Source organism: Microcaecilia unicolor, chromosome 6 (genome assembly GCF_901765095.1).
Source record: "Microcaecilia unicolor chromosome 6, aMicUni1.1, whole genome shotgun sequence".
In the NCBI taxonomy this organism is placed as follows: domain Eukaryota; kingdom Metazoa; phylum Chordata; class Amphibia; order Gymnophiona; family Siphonopidae; genus Microcaecilia; species Microcaecilia unicolor.
Window position 1 is genome coordinate 217938520 of NC_044036.1, and position 17049 is coordinate 217955568.

Consider the following 17049-nt stretch of genomic DNA (forward strand, 5'->3'; position numbering starts at 1 on the left):
GGGTTGTTTTCCCGGTTCTCGCCCATAGCTAATAATCCTCTTTTTTCTCTGGGGCTTCAGACAGGGTCTTTCTCTCGGTGGGCTTCCCTGGGATTGGTGTCTTGGGGCCAGCTCTTTGAAGATGATTGTTTGATTTCATTCGAATCTCTCAAGGACCAATTTTCACTTCAACCTCAAGATATGTTCGCTTATATACAGTTACGACATTTTTTGTCTTCTAGAGATATTCGCTCGAAAATATTGCAAGACTACTCTTTTCTTGAAGATCTCTGTGAAGATTCCAGAACCACTAGAGGTCTTATTACTTGTCTATACTCTTACTTGAGTCAGCAACTTCGTCCTAGTCTTCTTCATAGAGAGCGTTGGCACCAAGAGCTAGGGGTTACCTTTGATGAGGCAGATTGGTCGGCTTGGGAGAATGGTTGGGTGAGAGTGTCGATAGCTGTTCTCTTCCAGGAAAATGTGCTGAAAGTGCTTTATAGATGGTATTTGACACCTGTGAGGCTATGCCACATGTTTTCGGATGTATCTCCTTTGTGCTGGCGTGGATGTGGCCAGAAAGGAACTATGGGACACATTTGGTGGTCCTGCCCAAAAGTGAGGGCATATTGGAAATCTATTCAATACAGACTGCAACATTGGTTTGGGAGGCCTGTTAAATGGTCTCCAGAATATTTTCTTTTTTCCAAAAAACCGCCGGGTCTTACCAAATCTCAGGGGTTATTGACCAGGCAGGCCATGTTGGCGGCGAGAGTGGTACTGGCAGCTCATTGGAAGTCTCCCGAAGTTCCTTTTAAAGTGCGTTGGTTGAATAAGCTGTGGTTCATTTGCGAGCGGGAGAGACTTCGTTCTGAGCAAAGTTGAACTGTGGCGAAGTGGGAGATCCTGTGGGAGCCTTTCATGACGAACTGTTCAAGTTAATAGGTACATGGGGGGGAGGAGTCTGTGGGGAGGGGGACTGGGGGGATGATAATAGGTCAGTGGGGTTACGAATGCCTGGGGGGTGTGGGGGTTGGGGGGGGGAAGGGAGGGCAATGTGGGTGAGGGTAGAGGGGATATTCCTAAAACTGCTGAAAAAGTTGAAGATACTGTTTGTTATATGTTACTTGTTGACTTTTGTTATCAAACATTTTCTTCGGGCTGAGGAGAAATGTTGTTGGGGGTTTATGTTAGGTATACAAACACAAAAAAAAAAGTAGCACATGTACTGATTCTGTCCTGTGGCCTTTGATGGTGTTTGTACAATTGTTAATGTTCAATAAAGTCTTCAAAAATTTAAAAAAAAAAAAAAAAAAATAGAAGGAAATATTTTTTCACTCAAAGAATAGTCAAGCTCTGGAACTCTTTGCCGAAGGAGGCGGTAACAGCAGTTAGCATATCTGGGTTTAAAAAGGGTTTGGACAAATTCCTGGAGGAAAAGTCCATAGTCTGCTATTGAGACAGACATGGGAAACAACTGCTTGCTCTGGGATTTGTAGTGCTACCATAATTTGGGTTTCTGCCAGGTACTTGTGACCTGGCTTGGCCACTGTTTGGAAAACAGGATACTGGGCTAGATGAACCATTGGTCTGACCCAGTATGGCTATTCTTATGTACTCTTATGTTCTAACTAACTTGTGCCATCCCAACCAAACAGCCTTAAGGAAGTCCCACAGCACTGAAACTGTCCTGCTGGGCATCTCCACCTTTATCTATCAAACAATAGATCAAGGAAAAACACCTATTCTCATTTCTCTGGATCTATCATCAGCCTTCAATTTGATAGACTATGTCCTTCTCTTAATAAGACTGCAGGAAATTGGTGCAACAGATGCAGCCCTCGACTGTTTTCGCTCCTACATATTTAACAGAGTTAATATCATAATTGGCATCTCAACCATACTCCCTTTCATGTGGAGTACCCCAAGGATCTATTTTAGCTCCAACTCTTTCTAACATCTTTATGTCTTCTCTTCTCATTCTTAACCCAGTCCCTTGGCTTTACCTTGTTTGTATATGCAGATGATATTCAGATCCTGGCCAGTTTTAATGATAACAGCATAACCGAGATCACAAACCTTAATCAGAATCTCACTAAAATATCTGATTAGCTCCTTGTCCACAAACTCAAATTAAACCCTGACAAATCTCAAGGATTAGCTATAGGCTATAGGAACTGACCCACCCTGGCAGCTCCAGTTCTCCTGGCTGGAACATCAATTGTTTTCAAACCATCCACTAAAATCCTCGGTATCATCATAGATGACACCATGTGCTTTCAGCCCCATATTTCCAATAATATTAGGGCTTGCTTCTACAAACTCTAACAACACTAATCTGACATCTTTTCAATAAATCCGCCCTGTGCATACTCACTCATGGCTTCATTATAACAGGGCTGTATTATTACAACTCTCTACTTCATGGTATTCATGTCCAAGACCTCCACCATCTCCAAATTGCACAAAACTGCAGTCAGATCAATCACAGGATCCTGACAATTTGATTATGTCAACCCCCCCCCCCCTTTTGAGAACAACACTGGCTCCAGTTTCCCAAAGAATTTCCTTTAAATTACTATTGTTAGTACATAAGGAGGCTCATTTTCAAAGCACTTAGCCTCCCAAAGTTCCATAGAAACCTATGGAACTTAGCCTCCCAAAGTGCTTTGAAAATATGCCTCAAGGTATACCACTAAGGTATCCTGCTCTTTCTCACTTCCTTGTCCTCTATTCCCCCCATTTAGAGCACTTCGCTCTTCACAGAGCAACTACTTAGTAATCCTATCATTCCGTACCATTTGCTTTGACTTTATTCGGACCAGAATCTTTAGTGTGATTGGCCCCACACTCTGGAATATTCTTCCTACTACATTACGCTTAGAAAAATCTATTGTAAAATTCAAATCTGGCCTAAAAACATTTTTATATACTGATGCCTTTAAAACCTTGATCCTCCTGTCTTTGTACCCACCAGCTAGTCAGCTTCAGGCAATGCTACTCTGGACTATCTTTCTAATTCTCTTTCCTATGATATTTATCATCATGCTGCATTATATATATTCTGTAAACCACTCCGAAGAGAGATCTAAGGGTGGTATATCAAATACCATTAAATGTAAACTGGTAATAAACAGTACACTTGGAATAGAACACCCTTTGGTTTTCTCAATTTGCCTGCACAGTTCAACATTTTCCTACACAAGACTATTCCTGACATAGAAGCTCAAGGTACTTTGGTCTATGTGGATGGCATCTTGATCAAAAGTCTTACTTTCCAGAAGCACCTAAGTTGAGAAAGAATTTCTGAATTTTATAACTGGGTAAATCCTAAAAATAAATTATTCACAAAAATACCAGCAGAAGTAAGTAATTATGTACCCCACACCAATTAGCCAACTTATCCTTCTGTCTGTCAAAGAAATATCTCTAGCTATTCCAAAACCATAAAAGTGATCCATTTAATGGGTTACTAGAGTACAAGGACTGTTCATGTCTTCAGATCAGATGAGATCAATCCTCCATGGCTCCAGCTGGTATTAGCGAGCTTAGACTGCTGAAGCAGGATGGTCAGGAATGCAATGAATACTTTCTCCAGCCAGGAATGTCACACTTCTCCAGTGTATGGGGATCAGAAGCACAATCACACATCTCTTTTGTGCCTGCAATACTTGTAATTATTTTCATGGTGTCTTTACTTTAACTGCAAAAACAGACTTTACAGGGAGGCTGAAACCTTATTTTCTCTGATGTTGCACACAGCCAGAGTATTAGAGAGCTGCAACCTCCACCAAGTTCTTCATGCAACTCTCTTTTGAGCACCTATCTAATGACAAACGGGACAGGAACAACATCTCTGACTAGCCGAGACTCACAGGGATCTGAAAACTGGTCTAAGATGGTTGGTGGTCCAGATGCTTCCCTGTGTTTAGGATAGAACTGATTCTAACTGATGCAAGCTATCCATGGCTAAGAAACTCATTCACCCCCATATCCACACAGTGAACAATAGACAAAGATGGTAAGAAAACAAGAACATAAGCATTTCCACAGTGGGACAGATCGAAGGTCCATCAAGTCCAGTATCCTGATTCCATCAATAGCCAACCTAGGTCACAAGTACCTGGCAAGATCCCAAAAGAGTAAAACGAATTTTATGTAGCTTATCCAAGAAATAAGCAGTGGATTTTCCCAAGTAAGTCTTAATAACAACTTACGGACTTTTCTTTTACGAAATTACCCAAATCTTTTTTAAACCCTTGCTAAGCCAACTGCTCTTTCCACATTCTCTAGCAACGAATTGCAGAGTTTAATTCCAAGTTGAAATGAAGAAATATTTTCTCCAATTTGTTTTAAATTTACGACTTAGTAGCTTCATTGCATGCTCAATAGACCTTGTACTTTTGGAAAGAGTAAACAAGTGATTCAATGTCTACTTGTTCCATTCCACTCAGGCTTTTATAGATCTTTATCATATCTACCCTCAGCTGTCTTTTCTCCAAGCTGAAGAGCCCTATCCTCTTTAGCTTTTCCTTATAGGGAAGTCTTTCCAACCCCTTTATCATTTTCATCGCCCTTCTCTGTACCTTTTCTAATTCTGCTATATCTTTTTTGAGATGTGGTAACAGACTGGCACACAACATTCGAGGTGCAGTCACACCATGGAGCGATACAAAGGCATTATAACATTGTCAGTTCTATTCTCCATTCCTTTCCTAATAATTCCTAACAATCCATTTGCTTCCTTAGCCACCGCTGCACTCCGAGTCTTTTAAACAAAAAGAGCATCCTTGATAGCTCAGTATAACTTTATAAAAGCTGCAAGTCAGGGAATCTTGCAGAAACCATGACAGTATGGCTCAGAGTATGGTTTAGGGCATAAGTTAGGTCCCACGCAAAGGTGACCCAGAAATACTCCCACACCTCTAACCTGAGATAAGAACATGACAAACAGCAAGTTGCTTACCTGTAACTCCTCTTCCTTCTGGTCAGCCTGTGATGCCATGGCCGAGTCACCCTCCTCATCACTGTCTATAAGAACCACTTTCTCAGCCCGGTCTTTCTGCTCCTCCTCAATCACTGTAAAGGTCCCTGGAGGTTCCTCACGCAGGACTCCCTGCTGCAGCCAGAAGGTCATCTTGCGTCTCAGTGAGATCAGTGGTACCTTAAGCACCTCACTCAGCTCCTCTAAGGTCCATGTACCTGGATAAAGAGAATAAACGAGGAAAGGGGTGAAAAACATTGGGAGAAAGCTCCACCTTTCTGAGCATTGGGAAGCTCTTGAGAGATCACATGAGAAGCAGCAATAACTTCCCATTCTTTTCCCAGCTTCACATTCACCTTGACCAGAAGCATCATCAAGACCTCTCTCTCCCACCTGCAGAGATACCCCCACAAATTGTGACTGGTCTGTATTATGTACTTCACCAGATTTGGTACAGTTGGAGGCCTATTTTCAAAGCACTTAGACTTACAAAGTTCCATAGAAACCCATGGAACTTTGTAAGTCTAAGTGCTTTGAAAATGAGTCCCGTGGTCTAAGGATACAATTCATCTAAAGTCCAATTTGTCTAATGGTCAATTGGTCTAAAAATTAAATAATCAAGATAAAGATGTGAAGTCATACATTTGTCATGTGGAAGATCACTTTTTTAAAGCCAATAATGAGAATACATCACATGCATTAACCCTGGAAGCCACTTGTAATGCAATAGGTAAACTTTTAACTGAATACAATAAGAGTTACCAAGTCATAAGTGTTTGATATGGAAGAGTAAAAACTTCAATCATGAATGAAAATATTAAGTTACTAAACAATTTGTTTAGAACCCAATTATTAAATATGACTGTGGTTTTGAAGTAGGCCTGTTCGTGAATGAGATGAAAACAAAAGATGTGAACTGAAATCGTATGTTACAATTCTGTAAAAGGCAGAAACTGTTATAAAAGTTTATGCTCAAAGTATAAAATCCAGAACTTCAATTGTTGTTCAGTGCAAAAAGGGGTTTCTGAAGTAAAATATTCCAGTTAAATCGCAACTGTTACAGTGGATTAAGGAATGGAGTACTGTGACTTGGTAGATTGAGTAAAGGGGAAAGGGAAGTTAGCTGCCCAAGGTTATCTTTTGTGCCTATAACATAAGCATGTCAGAAAGAATATAGGAGAAACTGCTTACTACTGGAAAAGCGAAGACAGAGACTGTAACGAGTCAGATGTCCTAATCATCATTAATGGCCAGTATCAACTCAAATGTCTGGAGAACATCTAATGCATGCTGCTGCATGACCACACTTGTCGCATATGTCGTCTTTGAAGCAAACTGTCAAATGAGTCCGAAAAGATAATCATCCAGAATCATTGATCTTGATTGACTTGGTTACTCCTCCAGAATACATAAAGACTCTCAGCGGAGAGACTTTCCTTGTTAAGAACTCAGACATTGGCTCAGAGAAAGTTCTGCTGTTCACAAGAGTTGCCAATGTCCGAAAGCTCAGCGAGAGTTAGTACTGGATCATGGATGGGACATTCAAAACCATTCCCATTATATTCACTCAACTGTATTCAATACATGCTCCTGTTGGCCCTAATGACAGAAGTCGAATCCTGCCACTGGCTTATGGCCTCATGTCATGCAAGTCTCTCCAATGCTCCAAAACATTATTTCAGGACTTAGTGGACTTTGCAGCTGACAACAATATCTCACTGAAACCTTCGAACAGGCAGCCAAACGAGCCTCTGCAGAAGAATTTCCTGACTCCATTCATAATGCTTGCTTTTTCCATTTTGGGCAAAGCATATATAAGGAAGATACAGGGCCTAGTACTCTCAAATCAATACACAACAGATAAGGACTTCAGAATAAAGGTTCACCAAATCGCAGCTGGAATGGCTTGAATTGATGGGAGCCCCTCCTGATGAAGCAGCCGACCTCACCTAGTGTTTTGATGAAAATTATGTACGTGGACGGGTTCACAGGACTCTTCGTAACCAGCACCTCCATTGTTACCACTATTTCTGTTGACCTGGGCATACCAAGAACACAAACAATGCAATTTGGCGAGCAATTTATAAACTCCAACATGTGCTCTTCCAACCAACACTTCCAGTCTTCTATGCCATTTTATAAATTGCTCGCCAAATTGCAGAAAAATGTTGAAGGTCAATTGGAATGTATAATATGAGGTGTGCAACGAAAGAAACAGAAAAATGATGAAACAAGCTGTTTTTGCACAGTGAGCCTCCTACAATAGTCTGGATTTTCTATGTGGCATTGCCCACAATCTACACTTTAAGTACAACATTGACAAACTTTCGTGCTTTTTAATTTTCTCATATTAACTTTCTTCACTTATACATAAGTTTATAAAATTAACATCTTTCATAAAGTTTGTGTGCTAATCTTTACTTTTGTATCTTGATGTAGATTTTTCTTACAAAATTACCCTGATTTTTGCATCAGTATCTTGTCTCCTCTTTTGTTTACACCAATTGCACCATTAGACCAATTCTCTTTTAGACCAACTGATCTATTTAGCCATTGTGTATTTTAGATCAATTGTTATTAGACAAACCGTCAATACACCAATTGTCAGAGACCCTACTTCACCACATGAATTCAACCAAGTCAAATAGAATTTCAAATGTGACTCAGATCCAGATCATGATATGAAGACATCATTCTGCATGTAACAAATTGCAAAAGTGGTGACGATCCGATTCTCCCTCAAGAAGCCCTTTCAACCTAAACTCAAATCATAGTTGAAGTCCTGATTCTTCACCAAGACCTTCCTCTCACACCATCCCAACCTCACACCCTAAACATTCCTGGGACTTAATGCAACATTACTCAAAACTGTGGTGGAGTCAGAGACAAAGAAGTACATCAATGCAAAATACACTTCCAAAGCACAGACAAAACAGAAAGGTCTTGCTGCTAGGGGACTCTGTTATCAGAAGCATTAAATTGGGAACACAGTCCATGGGTCCCAAAGTGAAAAGCCTTCCAAATTCCTCAGCTAGCAGGACTATAAACCAAATATTGAGTGTGATCAGAGAAGAGAGTATGGATATGGAATCTAGAGTTGATGTAATCCAGCAGGGGACAAATGACCTGGCCAAAAATAGCTCACTTGTAATAAAGTGCTGGGGGAGAGGCTAAAGAATTTTCTGAGGTACAACCTACCTATGGAGAGAAAGGAAAGACAACATAATACAAGGAACTTCAACTGGTGGCTCAAAACCTGTTGTCAATGAAAAGGTTTTAGATGGAGGAAGTGACGTCACTGTTGAGAGATGGCTGCCTAACTTCATTGCTCCGTTGGAGCTGGATAGAAAACCGCTAGTTACACCTGGTTAATATAGCCAGATATTCTCCCCACCACCTTGTGATAACTTCTGACGATATGGCAGCCCGGAAAAAACTTGCTAAGTTTAAATTTGGAGCAGAAAAAAGGGCGCCCGGATCGAGTGAGCACCAGCGAGCGATGACGCAGATGGCGGCAGAAAACTCAGACACTGACCCAGACCAAGTGAAGCAGTATGAAAGAGATATGGAGCTCACCAAGAATGAAGTTGCATATTGGTTTAAAGAACTGAAATTGAAATGGTTGCGGTCTGGAAAGATATTCAAACAGTGGTTTCAGAGCTCTGTGAAGAGGTAAGAGAAATTGGCAACTGCTTGGCTGAGACGGAGGAACGAATGGATGCAATCACAGACGAAGTAAAAGAGCTGCAAGCAGATCTTAAGCGAGAGAGGCAGCTTAGGGGCAAGATGGAGCTTGCATTGGAAGATCTAGAAAACAGATTGCAGAGAACTAACCTGCGCTTTAAGGGTGTACCAGAGGAAGATCACTTTAAGGATTACATCAAAGTGGTTCAGGATCTAAGTGATTTCTTACTGAACCCAAGAGAGAAAGCACATGATGAGACTCAGCCTGCTCTTGTGGTCCTGGATAGGGCTCATAGGAGCCTTGGGCCTCAAAGGAGTTCTATGCCCCGGGACATTATAGACTGCTTTCATGAATTTAATGTGAAAGAGGAAGTCTGGAGGAAAGCTCACGCCTCAGGGGAGATTGTATGGAAGAATTGTAAAGTACAAGCTTTTCAGGACTTAGCCCGGTCGACCCTCCAGCGGCGGAGGAATTTTAAGGAGGTGACTGGATACCTACAAAAAGCTGGCATAAATTATTGTTGGCTTTTCCCATTTGGAATACAATTCAGTGTTGGTAATCAAACGAGAAGGGGTCAGACCAAAGCGAGGGCCCAGAGGGCTCTCCGGGAGCTGGGGTGCTCCAATCTACCAGCCACAGCTCAAGCGGCCCAGGAACGAAATCAGAGCTCTCTGGGATCCATGCACTCTCAGTGGCAGAACATTGGGGGCGGCAAAGCGTGCTCCTCTAACGAGTTGCAAGCTGAGAGATCTGCTTCAACTTGACTTGCCTAGAGACCGGACATCGTTTATTTACAGAGTAGGGGGAATCTCAAAGGGGTTGTTGCATTTGAGATTATGATTGGAGAATGAATGACAAATGTGGTTGGAGGGAATGATGACTTATATATACTAGAGTAACTTGGAAAAGAAAAAAAAGAGGGTTTAACATCAACAAATATGTTTAAGGAGGTCTCCGGGGCGGACAAATTTCCTCTGGGTTTTTCTCTGGCTGGAGGAAGGAATGGTCAGGGGGTGAGGAATGGGTTTTCGGGTGGGGTCTTGGAACGTGAATGGCCTAAATAGTCCTGGGAAGAGAAGCATCATTTTTCGAGAACTGTGATGCCTTGAATGGGACATTGCTATGCTCCAGGAGACGCATGTTAGGAGGAAGGATGCTTCACTGCTTCTCAACAAGGCATTCAGTGGGTGTTTTACATTGGCAGACCACCAGGGCATGGGTGGATTAGTGATCTACGTGAAAACAGGGGTGCCTTTTGTCAAAGAGCATGTCTATACTGAAGAACAAGGGAGATGCATAGTGGTCAGGGGGCGTCTTTATGATCAGCCTGTAACCTTTATTAATCTTTATGCTCCCAATGTAAGGCAGTGGAAAGTTTTTTGATCTCTGCGGGAGGCTCTCTCTCAATTTGTCACTGGGCAGGTAATTATGGGCGGAGATTTTAACATAACTTTTTCAGACCTAGACCACGCGAAAGGAGGGAAAGATGGGAATATGGCTCACAGAGATAAACCTTTACATCTGATTAGGGATTTGGATTTACTGAATGTGTGGAGATTGCAGCATCCTGGACAGCGATCATACCCCTTTTACTCACATACACAGCAGACTGACACTAGAATTGATGCACTCTGGTGCAGTCGCTCTTTATGGGGGCAGATGAGCGATACAGAAATAGAGAATATAAATGCTCCTGATCATGCCCCCACATGGATACGCTCACAGGGCTTGGGGGGGGGGGGGGGGGTGAGAAGCGTTGTACTTTCTGAAGACTTAATGAATCAATATTAGGTGATAGGAAGATATGCCAGGAAGTGCGAGGAGTTATTAAGGAATATCTATAAGTTAATGATAATGGAGAGGTTTCAGATGGAAGCCCTCAAGGCAGTGGAAAGAGGACACTTGGTGAAGTGGGGATAACTATGCAAGGGAACTTGATCTTCGCCAGGAGCTAGCTTGCTTAGAGATTCTGCATCAAGGGGGGGGGGGGGGGGGACTCCAATGTTTTATCTCAATTTACAGTTTGCAGGATGGAGCTACAGATGCTCGAGGTAGATAAGATGGAATATAGTAGATGCCTGCCAGAAGTTTTTTTGAATTTAGCAATAAGGAAGGTAATATGCTTGCACGCTTCCTCAATCTGTGCCAGTCAAAATGTACTGTTGTGAAGATTAAGGGACCTAGAGACGTTCTTTATCATAAAGATGGGGAAATTAGAGAATAGTTTGTAAAATTTTATACTAATCTTTATTCTCAGGGTGAAGGTGCCTCAGTGTCTCAGATTAGGGACTATTTAGCGGGCTTGATGCTGGAGACCCTAGGAGATAAGGATAAGGAGGAGTTAGATGCCCCCATAGTGTTAGCAGAAATTTTAGGAGTGATAAAACATAGTAACATAGTAGATGACGGCAGAAAAAGACCTGCACGGTCCATCCAGTCTGCCCAACAAGATAAATTCACATGTGCTACTTTTTGTGTATACCTTACCTTGATTTGTACATGTCCTTTTCCGGGCACAGACTGTATAAGTCTGCCCAGCACTATCCCCGCCTCCCAACCACCAGCCCCGCTTCCCACCACCGGTTCTGGCACAGACCGTATAAGTCTGCCCAGCACCATCTCCGCCTCCCGCCACCGGCTCTGCCACCCAATCTCGACTAAGCACCTTAGGATCCATTCCTTCTGAACAGGATTCCTTTATGTTTATCCCACGCATGTTTGAATTCCGTTACCATTTTCGTTTCCACCACCTCCTGCGGGAGGGCATTCCAAGCATCCACTACTCTCTCCGTAAAAAAATACTTCCTGACATTTTTCTTGAGTCTGCCACCCTTCAATCTCATTTCATGTCCTCTCGTTCTACTGCCTTCGCATCTCCGGAAAAAGTTCGTTTGCAGATTAATACCTTTCAAATATTTGAACGTCTGTATCATATCACCCCTGTTTCTCCTTTCCTCCAGAGTATACATGTTCAGGTCCGCAAGTCTCTCCTCATACGTCTTGTAACGCAAATCCCATACCATTCTCGTAGCTTTTCTTTGCACTGCTTCAATTCTTTTTACATTCTTAATAAGATATGGCCTCCAAAACTGAACACAATACTCCAGGTGGGGCCTCACCAACGATTTATACAGGGGCATCAACACCCCCTTTCTTCTGCTGGTCACACCTCTCTCTATAAAGCCTAACAACCTTCTAGCTACGGCCACCGCCTTGTCACACTATTTCGTCGCCTTCAAATCCTCAGATACTATCACCCCAAGATCCCTCTCCCCATCCGTACCTATCAGACTCTCCCCGCCTAACACATACATCTCCTGTGGATTTCTACTCCCAAAGTGCATCACTTTGCATTTCTTCGCATTGAATTTTAATTGCCAAACCTTAGACCATAAAAGGACTCAAGAGTGGCAAGGCCCCTGGGATAGATGGTTACACTGCCAAATATTACAAACTTTATGCATACAATCTAGCTCCGATATTAAGAAGGGTGGGCAATGAATGTTTTTTGGGGCATAACCTTCCTCCTGGCATGCTTGAGGCAGGGATTTCAGTCCTGTTAAAACCCGGAAGAGACCAGACAGTTTGTGGTTCTTATTAACCAATCTCCCTGATAAATACAGATATAAAAATATTAGCTAAGATCATGGTGGATCGCCTTGGCAAGGTGCTTCCCCAACTTATTCATGTTGATCAGTCAGGCTTTGTGCCCAGACATCAAGTAGCTGACAACATAAGGTGGACTTTGAATATTATCTGGGAGGCACAGAGGCGGGGGGAGCCCTTTGCTTTGTTAGCCACGGATGCTGAAAAAGCTTTTGATAGGGTTGATTGGACTTATTTATGGGAAGCATTGAGACACATGGGATTCGGGTAAAAATTCTTAGGATGATTACAGTGTCTTTACAAGGCACCAACAGCTTGAATCAGGGTAAATGGGCGCTTCTCCTCATTGTTTGCCATTCAGAGAGGGAACAGGCAGGGTTGCCCCCTCTCCCCCCTGTTGTTTGCTCTATCTATTGAACCTCTAGCCCAGCGGGTACGCTCATTAAGTGATGTGACAGGAATCCAGATTGGGGAGGTAACACACAAAATAGCACTATTTGCAGATGACATATTATTTTATGTGAAGGCTCCAAGGAAAACACTACCTATTATTATCCAAGAACTTCATCATTTTGGGCAGTTATCGGGCTTTAAAGTTAATTATGATAAATCTGAATTTTTAGGAATCACAATAGAGATAGGGAGGTCGATAATCTTCTGGGGTCGTTTGCTTTCCAGAAGGCCTGGCTCAGTTTTAGATATTTAGGTATACAAATACCTCGGGACTTGTCGCAGCTCTATGCTTTAAAATACACCCCATTGCTCCAGGAGTTTCGGAGGGATTTTAATAAGTGAAAGACTGCCTGGCTTTCATGGTGTGGCTGAATATAAGTACATAAGCACATAAGCACTGCCACGCTGGGAAAAGACCAAAGGTCCATCAAGCCCAGCACTCTGTCTCTGACAGAAGCCAATCCAGGCCCCAAGAACCTGGCAAAACCCCCAAATTTAATAACGATCAATGGACTTTTCCTTCAGGAATCTGTCCAGACCCCCTTTAAACACAGCAAGACCAGCTGTCGTCACTACCTTCTCCGGCAATGAGTTCCAGAGTCTAACCACGCGCTGAGTAGAGAAAAACTCTCTGATTTGTTTTAAACCTACCACATTCTAATTTCACCTTGTGTCCCCTGGTTCTATTATTGTTAGAAAGCGTAAACAAACGCTTCACATATGTCCACTCTACCCCACTCATTATTTTGTAGACCTCTATCATATCTACTACTTACTACTACTACTTAACATTTCTAAAGCGCTACTAGGGTTACGCAGCGCTGTACAATTTAACATGGAAGGACAGTCCCTGCTCAAGGAGCTTACAATCTAAAAGACAAATGTACAGTCAATCTGATAGGTCAGACAGATTGGGGCAGCCTATATGTTCAAAAGGTTAGGTTCCGAAAGCAGCATTGAAGAGGTGAGCTTTAAGCAAGGATTTGAAGATGGGTAGGGAGGGGGCTTGGCGTAGGGATACATGAAGATTGTTCCAGGCATAGGGTGAGGCAAGGCAAAATGAGCGGAGCCTGGAGTTGGCAGTGGTCATATCACCCCTCAGCCGCCTTTTCTTCAGGCTAAAGAGTCCTAGCCTTCTTAACCTCTCCTCATAAGGTAGTCGTCCCATCCCTTTTATCATAGCAGCATTTAAAATGAATTTACTACCTAGATTGCTATTTGTGTTTCAATCCCTCCCTCTTATGGTACCGAGGAGTGAGTTGATGTGTCTGGAGTTTGAAATTTCGAGTTTTGTATGGAGGGGTCGCTCTGCGAGGTTATCTAGGAAAGTAACGTGGGGTCCACTGGAACAGGGGAGTCGGGGAATGCCTAATCAGCTTTGGTATTATTGGGCCACTCGCTAAAAATGATTTTAGAGTGGAGCAAGGGAGTGAGATCACCTACAACTGTACCAGAATAGTTTTTTGTGCAGGACTATTCTTTGGATGGAGCTCTGTGGGCCTCAATTCCTGACAGAGATTATAAGAAGTTGTCAAGTAATCCATTTATATCTCACTTGCTAACATTGTGGAGCATATTGAAGTATAGGCTTCGGGGGTCCCGTGCTCCTTTCTCATTCGCACGGATAGTCCAGGAACCTGGTTTCCCTGCTGGTTTGTGAGGGACAGTGTTTGCAGCATGGACTCATAGAGGCCTGGCCTGTTTCCATGATTTCTTGGATGTGGGTGAGGTGCGGTCTTTTGAGGGGTTACGGGAGTCCCATGGGTTGCCAAGTTCAGATTTATATGCATATTTTCAGGTTAAACATTATATTCATGGTTACGTCAGGATCCAGATGACACTGAGCATTTAGAGAACTTATGGGCATCCTTGGGCAAAATTGGAAAGACAATAACTCATTTATATCGGTTTATTAGAGGGTATGATTTTGTGAAATTACCTTATACGTTCAAATGGGAAAGATATTTGGGATGTGAAATGAGTGTGACTGAATGGAAGAGAATATGTCATGAAGTAAAAAAAAAAGGTTCTGTGTTTTAATTAAGGAAAATGCTTTTAAATTGTTAAGCAGATGGTACTTACATGCCTGACAGGATAAAAGTCATGTTCCCTGGCTGCTGCTCCAACCAGTGTTTGAGGTGTGGTTCTGATATAGGCACCTTCTTCCATATCTGGTGGACTTGCCCATTGTTGCTGAGCTTCTGGCAAGAAGTGGCTCGGCATTTGACTAATACTATAGGTATTTTGTTTCCCTGTGACCCTAAGTCTTCTTGGCTGGGGAAATCGCAGAGGATTAAAATAGCAGTGTCATATTAAGCGGCTTCATCTGGCTGGGAGGGGAAGAGGGATGGGTTTGCCAGTTTCTTTGGAGGTTTTGAGAGGGGTGGGAGAATTTTGGGGAGATATTAGGAGATGGTTAAATTGCAGCTGATGTCAGACATCGGTTGTGGGTTCCTGTCTTAATATTAGGGGGAAGTTATGTTATTGTTCTACTGGAACACTGTTGAGATATGTATCCATCTGATTGCGAATTGTTATCACTTTTAAAATCTTCAATAAAAATGTAAAGTTGAAAAAAAAAAGAAAAGGTTTTAGATACCTAGGAGGATGGAGAAATATATGGAAAAGCAAATGGCTATTAGTGTGTGACAGGCTACATCTTTCTGTAGCAGGAAAAAGTAACTTTTTTTAAAAATTTTATATTTATTGTTTAAATTCTTTTAACAAGAGTACACTTGTCAACTGAAATACAGCAAGGTAATATTAAGATACAAGAAAAGTGAAATGAAGATAAATACAAAAGAAAAAAAATCAATGAATATTAGTTCACTTTTAAACCACAATTATTTCACTTTCTTAGACCACACACTGAGTGCGGGTGTTAATGAATTAGAGAAGATTACAAAGAAAAATAATTATAACTTAATTAAGGCTACGTGCATTATCCTCCAACACAATTTAAACAGACGTTATTTTAATTGGGTTTTTTTTTTGCCAAGTATGTTTATTGAAAATTTTTTAACCAATAGTAGTTACTTAACCAGATAGTACACATTGAATGAGTAATCAACCTTAAACAGTACACAATAGGTCTCCCCCCTCCCCCCCCCCCCCCCCCCGATATCTAAACCCATAGTACTATTGAAGGCCTATGATGATATGGTCAAGTGTAGAACAGTCAAAGTCTTGGAACAATCAACTTAGGCGCATCTAGATTTATTCCACTTTGTGCTCTCCAAGTTCTATACCGTTCCCATTGCACATTGAATTTCGTTACATGTCCTGATCATATAGCTGTCATTTTGGACATTTGATAAAGGTAGTCCATCTTATATACCACTTTTAGTGCTGGTGGTGCCACTGAGCTTTTCCATGCCGATGCCAAGGCAATTTTTCCAGTTACTAGCCAGATTGATGCGAGCCGATGATCTGAAAGCTGAACTCCCGGTGGGCGAATGTGTAGTAAGCAAGTCTCTGGTTTGGTAGGATATCGTACTCCAGTCACTTGGGCAAACATATCCAGCAGTTCCGACCAATAAAGTTGAATCTTCGGGCAGGACCACTAAATATGAAGCATGTCCCCTACCGCTGCACAACCCCTCCAGCACTGATCAGACCCCTGGCCATACATTTTTACCAATCATTTAGGTGTATGATACCATTGATATAATACTTTACAACTGTTTTCAAACATCGAACTAGAGGTAGAGACCCGTAACATACACTCCAAGGCTTTTTCCCATTGTGTGTATTCTATGTTTACTTGTAAATCCCTTTCCCAACGTTGAATGTAGTACAATAGTGGCCCCTTATCATTAAGTAAAGCCTCGTAGAGGCGAGAGACACACCCCCTATGACTGCCCACCCTCATCGCTTTTTCTATGGTCACCTCCTCTAAGGACAATTCTGTTTTGGCTCTCTTATTTACATAGTCTCTGAGGCGATTATAGTGAAACAAATGATGTGATGGTAAACCATACTCCACTTGTAACTCTACAAATGGTACCATCTGGCCCTCTTCCCATAGTTGGCCTAAAGTGCCAAGTCCTCTCTTCTCCCATTGGCCATAGAGTGGGTTGTCTATCCCCAACGGACACCCCGGGGCGGTTTTTATCTCCATCTGCTGGAAATAAAGTCTGTTGGGAAAGCATTTCTTCCGTATAACCATCCAAGTCTGTAAGGGATATTGTACCGCCAAAGGGGCTCTCCTAATGTAGGCCTGAACTTGACCCCTAGGCATCCATATTATGGAACGTATGTTTGTCAATCAATCCCAACCAGTACTGCTCCATTTGGATCCACGGTTTTACACTACCAGCACTCCACTCCGCTAGCACCCGCA

The 17049-nt window shown here is 42.2% G+C and overlaps 1 protein-coding gene across 1 annotated transcript in view; it reads right to left on the reverse strand.

The window, feature by feature from the left end:
• ANAPC2 (anaphase promoting complex subunit 2) overlaps window positions 1-17049 on the reverse strand; it is a 492733-nt gene that overhangs the window by 24270 nt on the left and 451414 nt on the right. The window contains exon 13 of the mRNA XM_030206193.1: window positions 4946-5181. Within this exon, the coding sequence (XP_030062053.1) occupies window positions 4946-5181 (236 nt within the window). The remainder of the gene's footprint in view (window positions 1-4945; window positions 5182-17049) is intronic.